General features: G+C 45.9%; 1 protein-coding gene across 2 annotated transcripts in view; it reads left to right on the top strand.

Annotated features, from left to right (window-relative positions):
* The first annotated feature begins 386 nt into the window (after positions 1-386).
* The window catches only part of LOC137355884 (equilibrative nucleoside transporter 2-like), a 31737-nt gene continuing 9350 nt past the window's right edge, over positions 387-22773 (top strand). The window contains exons 1-7 of one of the 2 annotated variants that reach the window (XM_068021496.1): positions 387-477; positions 6613-6681; positions 7631-7712; positions 13096-13256; positions 13701-13840; positions 20572-20706; positions 22546-22643. In XM_068021496.1, coding sequence (XP_067877597.1) covers positions 6653-6681; positions 7631-7712; positions 13096-13256; positions 13701-13840; positions 20572-20706; positions 22546-22643 — 645 coding nt within the window. In that variant the 5' untranslated portion in view covers positions 387-477; positions 6613-6652. Of the gene's footprint in view, positions 478-6146; positions 6454-6612; positions 6682-7630; positions 7713-13095; positions 13257-13700; positions 13841-20571; positions 20707-22545; positions 22644-22773 lie in introns of those variants that run through there. The other variant, XM_068021497.1, reaches the window with a different exon arrangement.

Raw genomic sequence — 22773 nt, 5'->3', positions numbered from 1 at the left:
TCCAGCCCCTACACCCCACCCTATCTCTGTAACCTCCTCCAGCCCCTACACCCCACCCTATCTCTGTAACCTCCTCCAGCCCCTACACCCCTCCCTATCTCTGTAACCTCCTCCAGCCCCTACACCCCTCCGAGATCTCTGAGCTCCCTCCAATTCCGGCCTCTTGTCCATCCCCCGATTCCCATCGCTCCACCGTTGGCGGCCGTGCCTTCAGCTGCCTGGGGCCCTAAGCTCTGGAGTTCCCCCCTAAACCTCTCCGCCTCTCTCTCTCTCTCTCTCTCTCTCTCCTCCTCTCTCTCTCTCCTCCTCTCTCTCTCTCCTCCTTTGAGACTCTGCTTACAAATGCAAGCTGCAGCTGTGGAATGAAATGGCATGTACGGGGTTAAAAGTATTTCTGAGCCTCTGCAATGTGTGATGGGATACAAACATGCGTGCTGCTTGCATGGTGTCTCAGAGCCTGAGGAAGGAATGTTGCTGGTGAGGACTTTTCCTTTCTCCAATGTCTTTGAATAGTTGTTGACCTTGTCTCTCTCTCTCGATCAGGAGGTAACAGTCAATCTAATCACTGTGTTGTCACATCAGCTCCTTCCATTCCACTGCTTTGTGTTGTTTCCTCTGAAGCTGTTGCCCAAACTCGCTCGTCTGTTGTAATTATTAGAGGGCACAATGCCTGGTGCCTCCATAACAACATGTATTTATTTAAATCCTCTAACAATAGTGAAACCTCCCAAGGCGCTGCACAGAGTATAAATTAGACAAAAACCTGACCCTGAGCCACGTAAGGAGAAGTTAGGACAAGCTCGGTCAAAGAGATCAGTTTTCAGAAAGGTCTGAAAGGAAGAGAGAGAGGCCGAGAGGTTTAGGGAGGGAATTTCAGAGCTTCGGGCCCAGGCTTAACTTTCCCCTTCCTCCTCTGACCCCATAACTCTGTTTCTGTGTGCGTTTCTCTCTCTCTCTCTCTCTCTGTCCTTCTCTCTTTCTAAAGCCACCATTTCTGAACACACAAAGCATCCGCAACGAATGAGCTGAATGAATAGGCCAGATAGAAATTAATAGCTAGAAATTACAGAGACATGGTGCAAAGTGACCAAGGTTGAGAACTAAATATTCTAGGGTATTTCTCTTTTTGAAGAGATAGGCAGAAGGGAATAGGAGGAGTTGTCGCCCTGATAATAAAGGATGGAATAAAGATATTTGAGAGAAAGGATCTTGTCTGTCAAAATTAAGATATAAAATCATTTTCAGTGATGCTAAGGAACATCAAGGGGCAGAAGGTATGGTTGAAGTTGTTTCTAGGCCCCCGAACAGTAATTCTAGGGTGGAGTATAAGTCAGGAAATCAGATACACGTGTAATAAGGGTCATACAGTAATCATGGGGGATTTTAATCTTCATATAGACTAGGCAAATCAAATTTACATAATAATGTGGAGGACAAGTTCATGGAATTTATATATATATATAAAACCTAGTTCTATAGATCAGTATTTCGAGGAACCAACTAGGAAACAGGTTATTTTATGCCGTGGTAAAGGATTAATTAATAACCTTGTAGTAAAGTGCCCTCTAGGGAAGAGTGATCATAATATGATAGAATTTTCCATTGTGTTTGAAAGTGATTTAGTTAAATCCGAAACTAGGATCTTAAATCCGAACAAAGCAAATTAGGTTGAAAGATATGGTGGTAAATAAACAGTGGAAAATATTTAACGAATTTATATAGTTTGTATCAAATAAATATTCCTTTAAGGCACAAAACACCCACAGAAAAAGTGGTCCAACCAAGGCTTGTTAAAGATAGTATTAGATCAAAGGAAGAGGCTTATAATGTTGCTAAAACCAGTGTTTGTGTGAAGATTTGGAGGATTTTAGAATTCAGCAAAGGAGGACAAAGAAATTGATAGAATGTAAAGATAAGAGAATTAGAGTAAACTAGCAATTGTAACCATTTCTTTAAGTATATAAATAGGAATATATTAGTGAAAGTAAACTTGGACCCATTAGAGGCAGACATAGGTAAAATTGTAAATGGGGAATAAGGGACTAGCGGAGACATTGAACAAACACTTTACATCTGTTGTAAGGGTAGAAGACATATTAAATAGTGAGGAATCAGGGGTTTAGTGAGCATGACGAGCTTAAAGAAATAGTACGAGCAAAATGAATGGAACAAAAAGTCGATAAATCCCCTGGATCCAACAGCCTGAATCCTATTGTTTTAAAAGTAGGAGTAGCTACAGAGAAAGTAGATACATTGGTTTTGATCTGTCGGATTTGCTCAGATTCCAGAACAGTTCCCAAGGATTGGAAGGTAGCAAACATAACCCCACTATTTAAGAAAGGAGGGAGAGAGAAAACAGGAAATTACAGGCCAGTTAGCCCAATATCAGTAGTAGGGAAAATGCTAGAATCTATTAGAGACATGATAACATTGGGAAATGTTTGCATTTGGGGTGGGGGGGGGGGGGGGGTGACCTGTGACCTGAGCTGATACATGACTCTCAAAGTTAGCAAGCAGACACAGCAAGTGATTCGAAAGGGAAATAATATGTTATCCTTTATCATAAAGTGTTTGAAGTTAAGAGTGACAAAGTCTTACCACAATTATACAGAGCATTGGTGAGACCACACCTGGAGCATTGTGTACAGTTTTGGTCTCCTTATCTGAGGAAGGATGTTCTTGCTATAGAGGGAGTGCAGCGAAGGTTTACCAGACTGATTCCTGGGATGGTGGGACTGACGTATGAGGAGAGATTGAGTCGGTTCGGATTATATTCACTGGAGTTCAGAAAAGTGAGGGGGGATCTCATAGAAACCTATAAAATTCTAACAGGACTTGAGAGGGTAGATGCAGGCAGGATATTCCCGATGGTGGGGGAGTCCAGAACCAGGGGTCATAGTCTAAGGATACGGGGTAAACCTTTCAGGACTGAGATGAGGAGAAATTCCATCACTCGGAATTTTTGAAATTCTCTACCCCAGGAGGCCATGGATGGTCAGTTATTGGGTATATTCAGGGCTGAGATCAATAGATTTTTGGGCTTTAGGGAATGTGGGGAGAGTTTGGTCTTATTGAATGGTGCAGCAACTTGAAGGGCCAAATGGCCTTGTCCTGCTCCAATTTCTTATGTTCTCTCTCTGTCTCAGTGCATTTGTCACTCTGAGTCACTCCCTGTGCCTCTCTCTCGCTCTCTCTGTCTCTGACTGCGTGTGCCTCTGTGTGTGTGTGTGTGTGTCTCTCTCTCTCTCTGCATGTGTCTGTGCTTCCCTCTGTCTCTCTGTCTGTCTCTCTCGTGTGTGTCTCTCTGTTTCACTGCCTGTGTCTTTCTCTCTCTCTCTCTCTCTCTCTGCATGTGCCTGTGTCTTTCTCTCTCTCTCTGTCTCTGCATGTGCCTGTGTCTTTCTCTCTCTCTCTCTCTGCATGTGCCTGTGTCTTTCTCTCTCTCTCTCTCTGCATGTGCCTGTGTCTTTCTCTCTCTCTCTGTCTCTGCATGTGCCTGTGTCTTTCTCTCTCTCCCTCTCTCTCTCTGCATGTGCCTGTGTCTTTCTCTCTCTCCCTCTCTCTCTGCATGTGCCTGTGTCTTTCTCTCTCTCTCTGTCTCTGCATGTGCCTGTGTCTTTCTCTCTCTCCCTCTCTCTCTCTGCATGTGCCTGTGTCTTTCTCTCTCTCCCTCTCTCTCTCTGCATGTGCCTGTGTCTTTCTCTCTCTCTCTCTGCATGTGCCTGTGTCTTTCTCTCTCTCTCTGCATATGCCTGTGACTTTCTCTCTCTCTCTGCATGTGCCTGGGTCTTTCTCTCTCGCTCTCTCTCTGCATGTGCCTGTGTCTTTCTCTCTCTCTCTCTGCATGTGCCCGTGTATTTCTCTCTCTCTCTCTCTGCATGTGCCTGTGTCTTTCTCTCTCTCTCTCTGTGCATGTGCCTGTGTTTTTTTCTCTCTCTCTCTCTCTCTGCATGTGCCTGTGTCTTTCTCTCTCTCTCTGCATGTGCCTGTGTCTTTCTCTCTCTCTCTCTGCATGTGCCTGTGTCTTTCTCTCTGCCTGTGCCTGTGTCTTTCTCTCTCTCTCTCTGCATGTGCCTGTGTCTTTCTCTCTCTCTCTGCATGTGCCTGTGTCTTTCTCTCTCACTCTGTGCATGTGCCTGTGTCTTTCTCTCTCTCTCTCTGCATGTGCCTGTGTCTTTCTCTCTCTCTCTCTCTGCATGTGCCTGTGTCTTTCTCTCTCTCTCTGCATGTGCCTGTGTCTTTCTCTCTCTCTCTGCATGTGCCTGTGTCTTTCTCTCTCTCTCTCTGCATGTGCCTGTGTCTTTCTCTCTCTCTCTCTCTCTCTGCATGTGCCTGTGTCTTTCTCTCTCTCTCTCTCTCTCTGCATGTGCCTGTGTCTTTCTCTCTCTCTCTCTGCATGTGCCTGTGTCTTTCTCTCTCTCTCTCTCTGCATGTGCCTGTGTCTTTCTCTCACTCTCTGCATGTGCCTGTGTTTTTCTCTCTCTCTCTCTCTGCCTGTGCCTTTCTCTCTCTCTCTCTGCATGTGCCTGTGTCTCTCTCTCTCTGCATGTGCCTGTGTCTTTCTCTCTCTCTCTCTGCATGTGCCTGTGTCTTTCTCTCTCTCTGCATGTGCCTGTGTCTTTCTCTCTCGCTCTCTCTCTACATGTGCCTGTGTCTTTCTCTCTCTCTCTCTCTGCATGTGCCTGTGTCTTTCTCTCTCTCTGCATGTGCCTGTGTCTTTCTCTCTCTCTCTCTGCATGTGCCTGTGTCTTTCTCTCTCTCTCTCTGCATGTGCCTGTGTCTTTCTCTCTCTCTCTGCATGTGCCTGTGTCTTTCTCTCTCTCTCTCGGCATGTGCCTGTGTCTTTCTCTCTCTCTCTCTCTGCATGTGCCTGTGTCTTTCTCTCTCTCTCTCTGCATGTGCCTGTGTCTTTCTCTCTCTCTCTCTCTCTGCATGTGCCTGTGTCTTTCTCTCTCTCTCTCTCTGCATGTGCCTGTGTCTTTCTCTCTCTCTCTCTGCATGTGCCTGTGTCTTTCTCTCTCTCTCTCTCTGCATGTGCCTGTGTCTTTCTCTCTCTCTCTCTCTGCATGTGCCTGTGTCTTTCTCTCTCTCTCTCTCTGCATGTGCCTGTGTCTTTCTCTCTCTCTCTCTCTGCATGTGCCTGTGTCTTTCTCTCACTCTCTGCATGTGCCTGTGTTTTTCTCTCTCTCTCTCTCTGCCTGTGCCTTTCTCTCTCTCTCTCTGCATGTGCCTGTGTCTCTCTCTCTCTGCATGTGCCTGTGTCTTTCTCTCTCTCTCTCTGCATGTGCCTGTGTCTTTCTCTCTCTCTGCATGTGCCTGTGTCTTTCTCTCTCGCTCTCTCTCTACATGTGCCTGTGTCTTTCTCTCTCTCTCTCTCTGCATGTGCCTGTGTCTTTCTCTCTCTCTGCATGTGCCTGTGTCTTTCTCTCTCTCTCTCTGCATGTGCCTGTGTCTTTCTCTCTCTCTCTTTGCATGTGCCTGTGTCTTTCTCTCTCTCTCTGCATGTGCCTGTGTCTTTCTCTCTCTCTCTCGGCATGTGCCTGTGTCTTTCTCTCTCTCTCTCTGCATGTGCCTGTGTCTTTCTCTCTCTCTCTCTGCATGTGCCTGTGTCTTTCTCTCTCTCTCTCTCTCTGCATGTGCCTGTGTCTTTCTCTCTCTCTCTCTCTGCATGTGCCTGTGTCTTTCTCTCTCTCTCTCTGCATGTGCCTGTGTCTTTCTCTCTCTCTCTCTCTGCATGTGCCTGTGTCTTTCTCTCTCTCTCTCTCTCTGCATGTGCCTGTGTCTTTCTCTCTCTCTCTCTCTGCATGTGCCTGTGTCTTTCTCTCTCTCTCTCTGCATGTGCCTGTGTCTTTCTCTCTCTCTCTCTCTGCATGTGCCTGTGTCTTTCTCTCTCTCTCTCTCTGCATGTGCCTGTGTCTTTCTCTCTCTCTCTCTGCATGTGCCTGTGTCTTTCTCTCTCTCTCTCTCTCTGCATGTGCCTGTGTCTTTCTCTCTCTCTCTCTCTGCATGTGCCTGTGTCTTTCTCTCTCTCTCTCTGCATGTGCCTGTGTCTTTCTCTCTCTCTCTCTCTGCATGTGCCTGTGTCTTTCTCTCTCTCTCTCTCTGCATGTGCCTGTGTCTTTCTCTCTCTCTCTCTCTCTGCATGTGCCTGTGTGTCTTTCTCTGTCTGTCTGTCGCTCGCTCTGTGTCTGTCACTGCGTGTACCTCACTGTCTCTGTGTGTGTCTCTGTCTCTGTCTCTCTCCCTCTCCGTGAGCCTATGTTTCTCTGTCTCTCTCTGCCCTTTCAGTGTGTGTCTGTCCCTCTCCTTGAGTCTGCGTGTTTCTCTCTGTTTCGCCCACCTCCTGGGACTCCTGGTTTCCCCTCCTCGCTGTATCAGTTCCGGGCTGCGTGCTGAGTAAAACTACACGTGGAGCTGTGAGTTCTCAGCGGGATGCAGGCCGTAGTGAGGCTGGTAGGTGCCGGAGTCCCGGTGCTGGGCTCAGCCGAGGGGAAATGACAACGGGGAAGGGGGAAGGTTACAGACTGTTCTCTAGGTGATCCTGTTATTGAGATGTTTCTGTAGATTTCACCTTCTTTTATAATCTCCCTCTTTGTGTTTCCTTTCCTCCAGTTACTGAGTGATCATAAAGTATCAAAATACCAAGCCAGGAATGGATCAGAAAACTTGCCCAGATGATCGGTAAATCCCTGCCTGTGTTTTATTATTCTTTTCAGCCCTCCGCTACCTCACTGAACCCCCCCCCTTCAGCTCATCCCTCCACATGTTACTGTTCAGGGCCCCTCACTCGCAGAAACTCCCCTCAAGCTTGCTGTTAGCCAGATCACTACATGTTCATTTCCACTCCAACCTACCCTCTAGAGTCACAGTGTCCAATGGGTAGGAAATTCCCTTAGCCATTCGGCCCATCCATTCCATGCTGGTGTTTCTGATCCACACGAGCCTCCTCCCACCCCCTCTCCATCTCACCCTATCACCATCTCCTTCTATTCCTTTCTCCTTCATGTGTTTATCCAGCTTCCCCTTAAATATATCGATACTATTCACCTCAACCACTCCCTGTGGTAGTGAGTTCCACATTCTCCCCACTCTCTGGGGAAAGAAGTTTCTCCTGAATTCCCCATTGGATTTATTAGTGACTGTTTTATATTGATGTTCCCCTAGTTCTGGTCTCCCTCACAAGTGGAAACATCTTCTCCACGTCGACCCTATCGAACCCCCTACATCATTTTAAAGCCCTCGATCAGGTCACCCCCTCAGCCTTCTCTTTTCTGGAGAAAAGATCCCCAGCCTGTTCGAAGGCTTAGTCACACAGTGTCACTGAGGGAGTGCCACACTGTCGGTGGGGTGGGGGGGGGGTGGTCAGTACTGAGGGAGTGCCGCACTGTCGGAGGGTCAGTACTGAGATGTTGTCTTTCCGGATGAGATGATAAGCAAACTCCTGTCTGCTGAGATGGATGTAAAAGATCCTGCGGTCACCATTCACCATGGTTACCCGTGGCTGATATTTATCCGGGACTGGGAAGAGGGAGCAGAGAACCCCTGGTGATTCACATTGTATCAGTTTAGCTCCACAGCAACTTTTCTTCCATCTCAGAATCCCAGCCTAATCCACAGATCTTTCCATCAGGTGCAAATTTGTCCAGATTATTTTCTTCTTCCTCGGCTTGGGAACGTTGCTGCCATGGAATTTCTTCATTACTGCCATCCCTGTAAGTAGCAACTTGTATTGTTATAGTATTGTTACTCTTTATCACTCTCTGTATCAGGCAGTATTGTTACTCTTTATCACTCTCTGTATCTGGCAGTATTGTTACTCTTTATCACTCTCTGTATCTGGCAGTATTGTTACTCTTTATCACTCTCTGTATCTGGCAGTATTGTTACTCTTTATCACTCTCTCTGTATCTGGCAGTATTGTTACTCTTTATCACTCTCTCTGTATCTGGCAGTATTGTTACTCTTTATCACTCTCTCTGTATCCGGCAGTATTGTTACTCTTTATCACTCTCTGTATCAGGCAGTATTGTTACACTTTATCACTCTCTGTATCAGGCAGTATTGTTACTCTTTATCACTCTCTCTGTATCTGGCAGTATTGTTACTCTTTATCACTCTCTCTGTATCTGGCAGTATTGTTACTCTTTATCGCTCTCTCTGTATCTGGCAGTATTGTTACTCTTTATCACTCTCTGTATCAGGCAGTATTGTTACTCTTTATCACTCTCTCTGTATCAGGCAGTATTGTTACTCTTTATCACTCTCTCTGTATCTGGCAGTATTGTTACTCTTTATCACTCTCTCTGTATCAGGCAGTATTGTTACTCTTTATCACTCTCTGTATCAGGCAGTATTGTTACTCTTTATCACTCTCTCTGTATCTGGCAGTATTGTTACTCTTTATCACTCTCTCTGTATCAGGCAGTATTGTTACTCTTTATCACACTCTGTATCTGGCAGTATTGTTACTCTTTATCACACTCTGTATCTGGCAGTATTGTTACTCTTTATCACTCTCTGTATCTGGCAGTATTGTTACTCTTTATCACTCTCTCTGTATCTGGCAGTATTGTTACTCTTTATCACTCTCTCTGTATCTGGCAGTATTGTTACTCTTTATCACTCTCTCTGTATCTGGCAGTATTGTTACTCTTTATCACTCTGTATCTGGCAGTATTGTTACTCTTTATCACTCTGTATCTGGCAGTATTGTTACTCTTTATCACTCTCTCTGTATCTGGCAGTATTGTTACTCTTTATCACTCTCTCTGTATCTGGCAGTATTGTTACTCTTTATCACTCTCTCTGTATCTGGCAGTATTGTTACTCTTTATCACTGTCTCTGTATCAGGCAGTATTGTTACTCTTTATCACTCTGTATCTGGCAGTATTGTTACTCTTTATCACTCTCTCTGTATCAGGCAGTATTGTTACTCTTTATCACTCTCTGTATCTGGCAGTGTTGTTACTCTTTATCACTCTCTCTGTATCTGGCAGTATTGTTACTCTTTATCACTCTCTCTGTATCTGGCAGTATTGTTACTCTTTATCACTCTCTGTATCTGGCAGTATTGTTACTCTTTATCACACTCTGTATCTGGCAGTATTGTTACTCTTTATCACTCTCTGTATCTGGCAGTATTGTTACTCTTTATCACTCTCTCTGTATCTGGCAGTATTGTTACTCTTTATCACTCTGTATCTGGCAGTATTGTTACTCTTTATCACTCTCTCTGTATCTGGCAGTATTGTTACTCTTTATCACTCTCTGTATCTGGCAGTATTGTTACTCTTTATCACTCTCTGTATCTGGCAGTATTGTTACTCTTTATCACTCTCTCTGTATCAGGCAGTATTGTTACTCTTTATCACTCTGTATCTGGCAGTATTGTTACTCTTTATCACTCTCTCTGTATCCGGCAGTATTGTTACTCTTTATCACTCTCTGTATCTGGCAGTATTGTTACTCTTTATCACTCTCTGTATCTGGCAGTATTGTTACTCTTTATCACTCTCTCTGTATCTGGCAGTATTGTTACTCTTTATCACTCTCTCTGTATCTGGCAGTATTGTTACTCTTTATCACTCTCTCTGTATCCGGCAGTATTGTTACTCTTTATCACTCTCTGTATCAGGCAGTATTGTTACACTTTATCACTCTCTGTATCAGGCAGTATTGTTACTCTTTATCACTCTCTCTGTATCTGGCAGTATTGTTACTCTTTATCACTCTCTCTGTATCTGGCAGTATTGTTACTCTTTATCGCTCTCTCTGTATCTGGCAGTATTGTTACTCTTTATCACTCTCTGTATCAGGCAGTATTGTTACTCTTTATCACTCTCTCTGTATCAGGCAGTATTGTTACTCTTTATCACTCTCTCTGTATCTGGCAGTATTGTTACTCTTTATCACTCTCTCTGTATCAGGCAGTATTGTTACTCTTTATCACTCTCTGTATCTGGCAGTATTGTTACTCTTTATCACTCTCTCTGTATCAGGCAGTATTGTTACTCTTTATCACTCTCTCTGTATCTGGCAGTATTGTTACTCTTTATCACTCTCTCTGTATCAGGCAGTATTGTTACTCTTTATCACACTCTGTATCTGGCAGTATTGTTACTCTTTATCACACTCTGTATCTGGCAGTATTGTTACTCTTTATCACTCTCTGTATCTGGCAGTATTGTTACTCTTTATCACTCTCTCTGTATCTGGCAGTATTGTTACTCTTTATCACTCTCTCTGTATCTGGCAGTATTGTTACTCTTTATCACTCTCTCTGTATCTGGCAGTATTGTTACTCTTTATCACTCTCTCTGTATCAGGCAGTATTGTTACTCTTTATCACTCTGTATCTGGCAGTATTGTTACTCTTTATCACTCTCTCTGTATCAGGCAGTATTGTTACTCTTTATCACTCTCTGTATCTGGCAGTGTTGTTACTCTTTATCACTCTCTCTGTATCTGGCAGTATTGTTACTCTTTATCACTCTCTGTATCTGGCAGTATTGTTACTCTTTATCACTCTCTCTGTATCTGGCAGTATTGTTACTCTTTATCACTCTCTGTATCTGGCAGTATTGTTACTCTTTATCACACTCTGTATCTGGCAGTATTGTTACTCTTTATCACTCTCTCTGTATCTGGCAGTATTGTTACTCTTTATCACTCTGTATCTGGCAGTATTGTTACTCTTTATCACTCTCTCTGTATCTGGCAGTATTGTTACTCTTTATCACTCTCTGTATCTGGCAGTATTGTTACTCTTTATCACTCTCTGTATCTGGCAGTATTGTTACTCTTTATCACTCTCTCTGTATCTGGCAGTATTGTTACTCTTTATCACTCTCTGTATCTGGCAGTATTGTTACTCTTTATCACTCTCTCTGTATCTGGCAGTATTGTTACTCTTTATCACACTCTGTATCTGGCAGTATTGTTACTCTTTATCACTCTCTGTATCAGGCAGTATTGTTACTCTTTATCACACTCTGTATCTGGCAGTATTGTTACTCTTTATCACTCTCTCTGTATCAGGCAGTATTGTTACTCTTTATCACTCTCTCTTTGTATCGAGCAGTATTGTTACTCTATCAAAGGCTATGGGCCCTGACAACATTCCGGCAATAGTACTGAAGACCTGTGCTACAGAACTTGCTGCGCCCCTAGCCAAGCTGTTCCAATGCAGCTACAACACTGGCATCTACCCGGCAATGTGGAAAATTGCCCAGGTATGTCCTGTACACAAAAAGCAGGACAAGTGCAACCCGGCCAATTACTGCCCCATCAGCCTACTCTCAATCATCAGTAAAGTGATGGAAGGTGTCATTGACAGTGCTAACAAGCCGCACTTGCTTAGCAATAACCTGCTCATGATGTTCATTTCGGGTTTCGCCAGGGTCAGTCAGCTCCTGACCTCATTACAGCCTTTGTTCAAACATGGACAAAAGAGCTGAACTCAAGAGGTGAGAGTGACTGCCCTTGACATCAAGGCAGCATTTGGCTGAGTATGGCATCAAGGAGCCCTAGCAAAACTGAGGTCAATGGGAATCAGGGGGAAAACCCTCCGCTGGTTGGAGTCATACCTAGTGCAAAGGAAGATGGTTGTGGTTGTTGGAGGTCAATCATCTGAGCACCAGAACATCACTGCAGGAGTTCCTCAGGGTAGTGTCCTAGGCCCAACCATCTTCAGCTGCTTCATCAATGACCTTCCTTCAATCATAAGGTCAGAAGTGGGGATGTTCACTGATGATTGCACAATGTTCAGCACCATTCACGACCCCTCAGATACTGAAACAGTCCGTGTAGAAATGCACAACATCCAGGCTTGGGCTGATAAGTGGCAAGTAACATTTGCGCCATACAAGTGCCAGGCAATGACCGTCTCCAACAAGAGAGAATCTAACCATCTCCCCTTGACATTCAATGCTATTCCCATCGCTGAATCCCCCACTATCAACATCCTGGGGGTTACCATTGACCAGAAACTGAACTGGAGTAGCCATATAAATACTGTGACTACAAGAGCAGGTCAGAGGCTGGGAATCCTGCAGTGAGTAACTCACCTCCTGACTCCCCAAAGCCTGTCCACCATCTACAAGGCACAAGTGGCGTAGTGGTTAGCACCGCAGCCTCACAGCTCCAGTGACCCGGGTTCAATTCTGGGTACTGCCTGTGTGGAGTTTGCAAGTCCTCCCTGTGACCGCATAGGTTTCCTCCGGGTGCTCCGGTTTCCTCCCGCAGCCAAAGACTTGCAGGTTGATCGGTAAATTGGCCATTGTAAATTGCCCCTAGTGTAGGTTGGTGGTAGGAGAATGGTGGGGATGTGGTAGGGAATATGGGATTAATGTAGGATTAGTATAAATGGGTGGTTGCCGGTCGGCACAGACTCGGTGGGCTGTTTCAGTGCTGTGTCTCTAAATAAAATTAAAATAAATAATAAAAAGTCAGGAGTGTGATGGAATACTCTCCACTTGCCTGGATGGGTGCAGCTCCAACAACACTCAAGAAGCTCGACACCATCCAGGACAAAGCAGCTCGCTTGATATTCACCTCATTCAAAAACATTCACTCCCTCCACCACCGACGCACAGTGGCAGCAGTGTGTACCATCTACAAGATGCACTGCAGCAACTCACCACAGCTCTGTCGACAGCACCTTCCAAACCCACGACCTCTACCAACTAGAAGGACAAGGGCAGCAAATGCATGGGAACACCACCACCAGCAAGTTCCCCTCCAAGTCACACACCATCCTGACTTGGAACTATATCGCCGTTCCTTCACTGTCGCTGGGTCAAAATCCTGGAACTCCCTCCCTAACAGCACTGTGGGTGTACATGGACTGCAGTGGTTCAAGAAGGCAGCTCACCACCACCTTCTCAAGGGCAATTGGGGTTGGGCAGTAAATGCTGGCCTGGTCAGCGATGCCCACATCCCCATGAATGAATTTTAAAAAAACACTCTCTGTGTATCAGGCAGTATTGTTACTCTGTATCACTCTATCAAACAGTATTGCTACTGTGTGTCTGTATCTCTATCAAATAGTATTGTTACTCTGTATCTCTTATTCTTCCTCCGTCTTCTTGTTGAAGTATTTTGAAGGACGACTGGCTCTTCCTCCTGGGAATGTTTTAACGTCTGGGAATACCACGGCCCAGACTGGCGATCAATGGCATTTCAGTAACTGGATGACTCTACTGGCTATGTTGCCCCTGTTGCTCTTCACCTGCCTCAATTCAATCCTGTACCCGAGGTAAGCCCCAAATCCCCAGCGCGGCTTCCCAGCTCCTGCTGCTCAGGCCTCGTTGCCATCGAATCGCTCAGCACAGGAAGAGGCCATTCGTGCCATCGTGCCTGTGCTGGCTCTTTGAAAGTTCTATCCAATCAGTCCCACTCCCCACCCCTGCTCTTTCCCCATTGCCCTGCAAATGTCTCCTTTTCAAGTATTTATCCATGGGCTATTTTATGCCAAGGCTGTGCGGCTGAGGCGGTATTGATCCATCAAGCTGTTATGCTGACTGCCCCCCCCCCCATCCCTGTTTGTATACACACTGTTCCCAGCAGGGACCCTGGATAAGTTTCACCTCACTCACAATGGGTGAGATCAGGTAACTCAGCACTAGGCCAAGAGGTGGAGACTGGGCCTTTCCTGCTCTGCTTGTGTGTGGGGCTCAGTACCAAATTTTATCATTCACAGGATCCCGGAGAAGGTTCGGATTGCTGGCAGTCTGTTTGGGATCTTGCTGCTTTTCCTGGTGACGGTGGTGATGGTCAAGGTTCCGTGTCGCCTGTCTGTCTTTTTCGGGATTACCATGATGACAGTCTGCTTCATCAACTGTGAGTATGAGTGGGAGATTCGACCATGGTGTGCATCGCGGTCTGTCCACCTTCCCAACTAACGACGGGATGTGACGAGGAGTCTACCCGAACCCTCTCCGCCCAAACACAGTTCCCCGAGCCAACCCCTTCCCCCGCCGAACCGCTGCCTGGCCTGTGGTCAGCTGGCTGAGCAAGGGTCAGGGGTTGGACAGTGGGTGGTGGTGCACTTCTCAGCTGAGCTCCCAGAGGGAGCCATTCAACCCATCGAACCTACTTTGCCATTCAATACAATCATGGCTGATCATCCAATTCAATGCCTTTTTCCCACACTATCCCCATATCCCCTTATGTCATTTGTATTTAGAAATCTGTCAATCTCTGCTTTAAACATACTCAATGACTGAGCTTCCACAGCCCTCTGAGGTAGAGAATTCCAAAGATTCACAACCCTCATGAGTAAAGAAATTTCTCCTCATCTCAGTCCTAAGTGTTTTCCCCCTTATTTTAAATTGTGTCCCCTGTTTCTAGACTCTCCAACCAGGAGAAACATCTTGCCTCCATCTACCCTGTCCATCCGTTTAAGTATTTTGTAAGTTTCAGTGAGATCACCTCTCGTTCTTCGAAACTCTAGAGAATACAGGCCCAGTTTCCCCAAACTCTCTTCATAGGACATTCCCACCATCCCGGGAACAAGTCTGGTGAACCTTCGCTGCACTCCCTCTATGGCAATAATATCTTTCCTAAGATAAGGGGACCAAAACTGCACACAGTACTCCAGGTGCGGTCTAACCAAGGTTCTATACAATTGAAGCAAGACTTCACTACTCCTGTACTCAAATCCTCTTGCGATAAAGGCTAACATACCATTAGCCTTCTTAATTGCTTGCTGCACCTGCATGTTAGCATTCAGTGACTTATTGACAAGGACACCCAGGTCCCTTTGTACATCTACACTTTCTAATCTCTTACCATTTAGGAAATACTCCACATCTATTCCTCCTACCAAAGTGGATAACCTCACATTTTTCCACATTATATTCCATCCACCACGTTCTTGCCCACTCACTAAGTCTTTCTAAATCCCCTTGAAGCCGCTTTGCACCTTCCTCACAACACACATTCCCACCTAGTTTTGTGTCATCCACGAACTTGGAAATATTACATTTGTTCCCCACATCCAAATCATTGTGAACAGCTGGAGCCCAAGCACTGATCCCTGAGGTACCCCGCTAGTCACAGCCTGCTAATACAAGAATGACACGTTTATTCCTACTCTCTGTTTTCTACCTGTTAACCAATCCTTAATCCATGCCAGTATATTACCTCCTATCCCATGTGCTTTAATTTTATTAACCAACCTCCTGTGGGGGACTTTATCAAAAGCCTTCTGAAAATTCAAGTATACCATGTCCACTGACTCCCCTTTATCAATTCTGTTAGTAACATCCTCAAAAAAACTCCAACAGGTTCGTCAAACATGATTTCCCATTCATAAATCCATGTTGACTCTGCCCAATCAGATCATTATTATCTAAGTGTCCATTTATCACATCCTTTAGAATAGATTCTAGCATTTTCCCAATGACTGATGTAAGACTAACAGGTCTGTAATTCCCTGTTTTCTCTCTCCCTCCCTTCTTAAATAGTCGGGTAACATTTGCTACCTTCCAATCTGCAGGAACCGCTCCAGAATCTATAGAATTTTGGAAGATGATCACCAATGCATCCACTATCTCCATGGCTACCTCTTTCAACACTCTGGGATGTAGAATATCAGGTCCTGGGGACTTATCAACCTTCAGCCCCATTAATTTCTCCAATACAACCTCTTTCAGGATGTGGGAGATAAGGGTCACCACTTGTGTCCCTGCTGACTTCATCTGTGAGAAGTGCACCCAACTCCAGCTCCTCGCAGACCGCGTTAGGGAGCTGGAGCCGGATGAACTTCGGATCATTCAGGCGGCTGAGGGGGTGATAGAGAGCAGTTATAGGGAAGTAGTGACACCTAAGTTACAGGATAAAGGTAGCTGGGTGACCGTCAGGGGAGGGAAAGGGAATAGGCACACAGTGCAGGGATCCCCTGTGGCCGTTCCCCTCAATAATACGTATACCGTTTTGGATACGGTTGGGGGGGGGGACCTACCAGAGGAAAGCCACAGTGGCCAGGTCTCTGGCACTGAGCCTGGCCCAGTGGCTCAGAAGGGAAGGGGGGGAGAATAGGAGAGCGATAGTGATAGGAGATTCAATGGTTAGAGGAACAGACAGGAGATTCTGTGGTCGCGAACGAGACTCCCGGATGGTATGTTGTCTCCCGGGTGCCAGGGTCAGGGATGTCTCGGATCGAGTCTGTAGGATTCTTAAGGGGGAGGGGGAGCAGCCAGAGGCCATGGTACATATCGGTACCAATGACATAGCTAGGAAAAGGGATGAGGACCTGAAAAGCGAATATAGGGAGTTAGGTTGGAAGCTGAAAGGCAGGACGAGCAGAGTAGTAATCTCAGGATTGTTACCGGTGCCACGTGCTAGTGAGGCTAGAAACAGAGAGCAAGTGCAGCTGAACACGTGGCTACAGAACTGGTGTAAGAGGGAGGGATTCAGATATGTGGATCATTGGGATACCTTCTGGGGAAGGTGGGACCTGTACAAGAAGGACGGGTTGCATCTGAACTGGAGGGGCACCAATATCCTGGGCGGGAGGTTTGCTAGAGCTCTTCGGGAGGGTTTAAACTAGTTTGGCAGGGGGATGGGAACCGGAGTCACGGATCAGTGGATGGGGTAGCTGTTGAACAGGCAGATACCGAGTGCAGAGAGTCTGTGAGGACGGTTAGACAGTTGACAGGGCAAAGTTTCAGCCAGTATGATGGGTTGAAGTGTGTCTATTTTAACGCAAGAAGTGTCAGGAATAAGGGTGATGAACTTAGACCATGGATCAGTACTTGGAGCTACGATGTTGTGGCCATTACGGAGACGTGGATATCACAGGGGCAGGAATGGATGTTGGATGTTCCGGGGTTTAGATGTTTCAAAAGGAATAGGGAGGGAGGTAAAAGAGGTGGGGGAGTGGCATTGCTAATCAGGGATAGTATCACAGCTGCAGAAAGGGAGGTCGTCGAGGAAGGTTTGTCTACTGAGTCATTATGGGTGGAAGTCAGAAACAGGAAAGGAGCAGTCACTTTGTTGGGAGTTTTCTATAGACCCCCCAATAGCAACAGAGACACGGAGGAACAGATTGGGAGGCAGATTTTGGAAAGGTGCAGAAGTAACAGGGTTGTTGTCATGGGTGATTCAACTTCCCTACTATTGATTGGAACCTCCTTAGTGCAAATAGTTTGGATGGAGCAGATTTTGTCAGGTGTGTCCTGGAAGGTTTCCTGACTCAATATGTAGATAGGCCAACGAGAGGGGAGACTGTGTTGGATTTGGTGCTTGGCAACGAACCAGGCCAGGTGGCAGATCTCTCGGTGGGAGAGCATTTCGGTGATAGTGATCACAACTCCCTGACCTTTACTATATTCATGGAGAGGGACAGGAGCAGACGGGATGGGAAAATATTTAATTGGGGGAGGGGGAATTACAATGCTATTAGGCAGGAACTGGGGAGCATAAATTGGGAACAAATGTTCTCAGGGAAATGCACGACAGAAATGTGGAGGTTGTTTAGGGAGCACTTGCTGCGACTGCTGGATAGGTTTGTCCCGATGAGGCAGGGAAGGGATGGTAGGGTGAAGGAACCTTGGATGACAAGAGATGTGGAACAGCTAGTCAAGAGGAAGAAGGAAGCTTACTTAAGGTTGAGGAAGCAAGGATCAGACAGGGCTCTAGAGGGTTACAAGGTAGCCAGGAAGGAACTGAAGAATGGACTTAGGAGAGCTAGAAGGGGACATGAAAAAGTCTTGGCGGGTAGGATTAAGGAACATCCCAAGGCGTTCTACACTTATGTGAGGAACAAGAGGATGGCCAGAGTGAGGGTAGGGCCGATCAGGGATAGTGGAGGGAACTTGTGCCTGGAGTCGGAGGAGGTAGGGGAGGTCCTAAATGAATACTTTGCTTCAGTATTCACTAGTGAGAGGGACCTGGTCGTTTGTGAGGACAGCGTGGAACAGGCTGATATGCTCGAACAGGTTGAGGTTAAGAAGGAGGATGTGCTGGAAATTTTGAATGATATGAGGACAGATAAGTCCCCGGGGCCAGACGGGATATACCCAAGGATATTACGGGAAGCGAGGGAAGAGATTACCGCGCCTTTGGCGATGATCTTTGCGTCTTCACTGTCCACTGGAGTAGTATCAGATGATTGGAGGGTGGCAAATGTTGTTCCCTTGTTCAAGAAAGGGAATAGGGATAACCCTGGGAAATATAGACCAGTCAGTCTTACGTCGGTAGTGGGCAAATTATTGGAGAGGATTCTGAGAGACAGGATTTATGATTATTTGGAAAAGCATGGTTTGATTAGAGACAGTCAGCATGGCTTTGTGAGGGGAAGGTCATGCCTCACAAGCCTTATTGAATTCTTTGACGATCTGACAAAACACATTGATGAAGGAAGAACAGTGGGATTTTAGCAAGGCATTTGATAAGGTTCCCCATGGTAGGCTCATTCAGAAAGTAAGGAGGCATGGGATACAGGGAAAGTTGGCCGTCTGGATACAGAGTTGGCTGGCCCATAGAAGTCAGAGGGTGGTAGTAGATGGAAAGTATTCAGCATGGAGCTCGGTGACCAGTGGTGTTCCACAAGGATCTGTTCTGGGACCTCTGCTCTTTGTGATTTTTATAAATGACTTGGATGAGGAAGTGGTAGGCTGGGTTAGCAAGTTTGCCGATGACACGAAGGTTGCTGGAGTTGTGGATAGTGTGGAAGGCTGTTGTAGGTTGCAACGGGACATTGACAGGATGCAGAGCTGGGCTGAGAAGTGGCAGATGGAGTTCAACCTGGAAAAGTGTGAAATGATTCATTTTGGAAGGTCGAATTTGAATGTAGAATACAGGCTTAAAGACAGGATTCTTGGTAGTGTGAAGGAACAGAGGGATCTTGGGGTCCATGTCCATAGATCGCTCAAAGTTGCCACCCAAGTTGATAGGGTTATTAAGAAGGCGTATGGTGTGTTGGCTTTCATTAACAGGGGGATTGAGTTTAAGAGCCGCGAGGTTATGCTGCAGCTTTATAAGGCCCTGGTTCGACCACACTTGGAATATTGTGTTCAGTTCTGGTCGCCTCATTATAGGAAGGATGTGGAAGCTTTAGAGAGAGTGCAGAGGAGATTTACCAGGATGCTGCCTGGACTGGAGGGCATGTCCTACGAAGAAAGATTGAGGGAGCTAGGGCTTTTCTCATTGGGAGCGAAGAAGGATGAGAGGTGACTTGATAGAGGGGTACAAGATGATGAGAGGCATAGATAGAGTGGATAGTCAGAGACTTTTTCCCTGGGTGGAAAGGGCTATCACCAGGGGGCATAATTTTAAGGTGATTGGAGGAAGGTTTCATGGAGATGTCAGAGGTAGGTTCTTTACACAGAGAGTGGTGGGTGCGTGGAATGCACTGCCAGCGGTGGTAGTAGAAGCAGATACATTAGGGGCATTTAAGCGACTCTTGGATAGGTACATGGATAATAGTAGAATGAAGGGTAGGTAGTTAGTTTGATCTTAGAGTAGGTTAAAGGTTCGGCACAACATCGTGGGCCGAAGGGCCTGTACTGTGCTGTACTGTTCTATGTACAACCTTCTTACTAATACTAATTTCCTTCAATTCCTCATTCCCTCTAATCCCTTGGATCTCTAAATCTGGGAGATTTCTTGTATCTTCCTCAGTGAAGACAGACACAAAGTAATCACTTAGCTTCTCTGCCATTTCTCTATTCCCCATTATAAACTCTCCTGACTCTGCCTGTAATGGACCCACATTTGTCTTAGCCAAACGTTTCCTTTTTACGTACTTGTAGAAGTTTTTACAGTCTGTTTTTATATTTTTTGCTAGCTTACATTCATATTCTATTCTCCCTTTCTTTATCAGTTTCTTGGTCCTCCCTTGCTGTATTCTAAAATCCTCCCAATCCTCAGGTTTACTACTATTTCTAGCAACTTTATAGGCCTTTTCTTTTAATCTTTTACAACCCTTAACTTTGTTATCCACTGTTGACTGCCTTTAATTTTGGTGTTTTTGTGCCTTGAAAGAATGTATATTTGCTGTAAACTATGTAATATTTCTTTAAAGACTATCCATTGTCTATGTACTGTCATACCTTTTCATGTCTGTTACCAATCCTCCTCAGCCGATTTGCCCCTCATACCTTCATAATTTCCTTTGTTCAAATTTAACACCCATCTTAACTCCATCTCCCCACCTGGGTTCTGTAACTCTTAATCCCCCTTACCCAACAAAAATCTATCAATCTCAGATCTAAAAGTTTCAATTGACCCCCCGGCCTCGACAGCTTTCTGGGGGGAGAGAGTTCCCGATTTCCACTCCTCTTTGTGTGAAGAAGTGTTTCCTGACATCACCCCTGAACGGCCCTGGCTCTAATTTTAAGGTTCTGCCCCCTTGTTCTGGACTCCCCCCGACCAGAGGAAATAGTTTCTCTCTATCGACCCGATCGAATCCTTTAATCATCTTAAACCCCTCGATTAGATCAACCCCTTAATCTTCTACACTCGGGATAAGAAGTGTGCAGTTCTGACCTGTCTCGTGGCTGTACATGCCGATTGTGAGTGGGGCTGTGACTGTCATTAACCATCTTCCTTTCTCTGCCTGCCAGCCTTCGGCGCTGTGTTACAAGGGAGTTTGTTTGGTCTGATTGGATTACTGCCAGCAAAATACAGCAGCCTCTTCATGAGTGGCCAAGGAGTGGCTGGGATATTTGCTGCATTAGCTTCAATACTCGCAAAAATAAGTAAGTCTCTGTGTGACTCTGTCTCTCTCTCTGTCTGTGTATGTGTCTCTCTGTCTCTGTGTGACTCTGTCTCTCTCTCTGTCTGTGTATGTGTCTCTCTGTCTCTGTGTGCCTCTTTCTCTCTCTGTCTGTGTATGTGTCTCTCTGTCTCTGTGTGCCTCTCTCTCTCTCTCTCTCTCTCTCTCTCTGTGTATGTGTCTCTCTGTCTCTGTGTGCCTCTCTCTCTCTCTCTGTCTGTGTATGTGTCTCTGTGTGCCTCTCTCTCTCTCTCTCTGTGTATGTGTCTCTGTGTGACTCTGTCTCTCTCTCTGTCTGTGTATGTGTCTCTCTGTCTCTGTGTGCCTCTCTCTCTCTCTGTCTGTGTATGTGTCTCTCTGTCTCTGTGTGCCTCTGTCTCTCTCTCTGTCTGTGTATGTGTCTCTCTGTCTCTGTGTGACTCTGTCTCTCTCTCTGTCTGTGTATGTGTCTCTCTGTCTCTGTGTGCCTCTGTCTCTCTCTCTGTCTGTGTATGTGTCTCTCTGTCTCTGTGTGCCTCTCTCTCTCTCTGTCTGTGTATGTGTCTCTCTGTCTCTGTGTGACTCTGTCTCTCTCTCTGTCTGTGTATGTGTCTCTCTGTCTCTGTGTGCCTCTGTCTCTCTCTCTGTCCGTGTATGTGTCTCTCTGTCTCTGTGTGCCTCTGTCTCTCTCTCTGTCTGTGTATGTGTCTCTCTGTCTCTGTGTGACTCTGTCTCTCTCTCTGTCTGTGTATGTGTCTCTCTGTCTCTGTGTGCCTCTGTCTCTCTCTCTGTCTGTGTATGTGTCTCTCTGTCTCTGTGTACCTCTCTCTCTCTCTCTCGCTTTCACTCTGTGTGTGTGTGTCTGTGTCTCTTTCTGTATCACTCTCTCTCTTCTCCCTCTGCGTCTCTCTCGCTCTATGTGTCTGTCTCATTCTTTGTGTGTCTCGCCCTCTGTGTCTCAGTGTGTTTCTGTCTCTCTCTCTCTCTCTTGTTCTGTGTGTGTGTGTCTCTCTCTCTCTGTCTGTCTATGTCTGTGTGTATGTGTCTCTCTGTCTGTGTGTGTGTCTCTCTCTGTGTGTCTCTGACTCTGTGTGTGTCTCTCTCTCTTGCTCTGTGTGTGTGTCTCTCTCTCTGTCTGCCTGTCTCTCTCTCTGTCTGTGTCTCTCGCTCTGTGTGTGTGTGTCTCTCTCTTTCTGTTGGTCTGTCTCTCTCTGTCTGCCTCTGTGTGTCTGTGTCTCTCTCTGTGTGCCTGTCTCTTTCTCTCGCTCTGTGTGCCTGTCTTATTCTTTGTGTCTTTGTGTGTGTTGCTCTCTCTTTCTCTCTGTGTGTCTGTCTCTCTCGCTCGCTCTGTGTGTCTGTCTCATTCTTTGTATGTATGTGTGTGTCTCTCTCTCTTTGTCTCTGTTTGACTCTCTCTGTCTGTGTGTGTGTCTCTCTCTCTCTCTCTCTCTCTGTCTCTCACGCTCTGTGTGTCTGTCTGTGTGTGTGTCTCTCTCTCTGTGTCTCTATCTCTCTTGCTCTGTGTCTGTCTCATTCTTTGTCTGTGTGTCTGTCTCTCTCTCTCCTTTCATGTGACAGTTGTAAGTGGAATACTGAGATTGAGCAGTCTTGAGGAGCCCACGTTACAATAATCACTAACCTCTGGAATTGCCTCCCTCAACCTCTCTGCCTCTCCCTCCTCCTTAAAACCAACCTCTTTGACCCAGCTTTTGGTCGCCTGTCCCTAATATCTCCTAACGTGGCTCGGGGTCAAATTCTGTCTGATATAAGTTCCTGTGAAACACGCTGGAGATGTTTTACTACATTAAAGGCGCTATATAAATGCAAGTTCTTGTCTGTGCAGGTGCCGCTGATGAGGAGACTGTAGTACTGGGCTATTTTATCACACCTTGTCTGGTGACTTTATTAACAATCGTCTTTTACTTCACTCTCCCGTACCTGGTGAGTATATATTCCCAATGCTCCTTCCTTAAAATATTTTGTTAAGATGTTTTCATTTTCGGGACAGGAGGAGACCGTTCAGCTGCTTGAACCATTTCTGCCCGCCTTCAATGAGGTCAGGGCTGATTTC

The sequence above is a fragment of the Heterodontus francisci genome, chromosome 44 (assembly GCF_036365525.1).
Source record: "Heterodontus francisci isolate sHetFra1 chromosome 44, sHetFra1.hap1, whole genome shotgun sequence".
In the NCBI taxonomy this organism is placed as follows: domain Eukaryota; kingdom Metazoa; phylum Chordata; class Chondrichthyes; order Heterodontiformes; family Heterodontidae; genus Heterodontus; species Heterodontus francisci.
The sequence above is the reverse complement of the archived record's forward strand: the minus strand, read 5'-3'. Positions and strand labels throughout refer to the sequence as shown.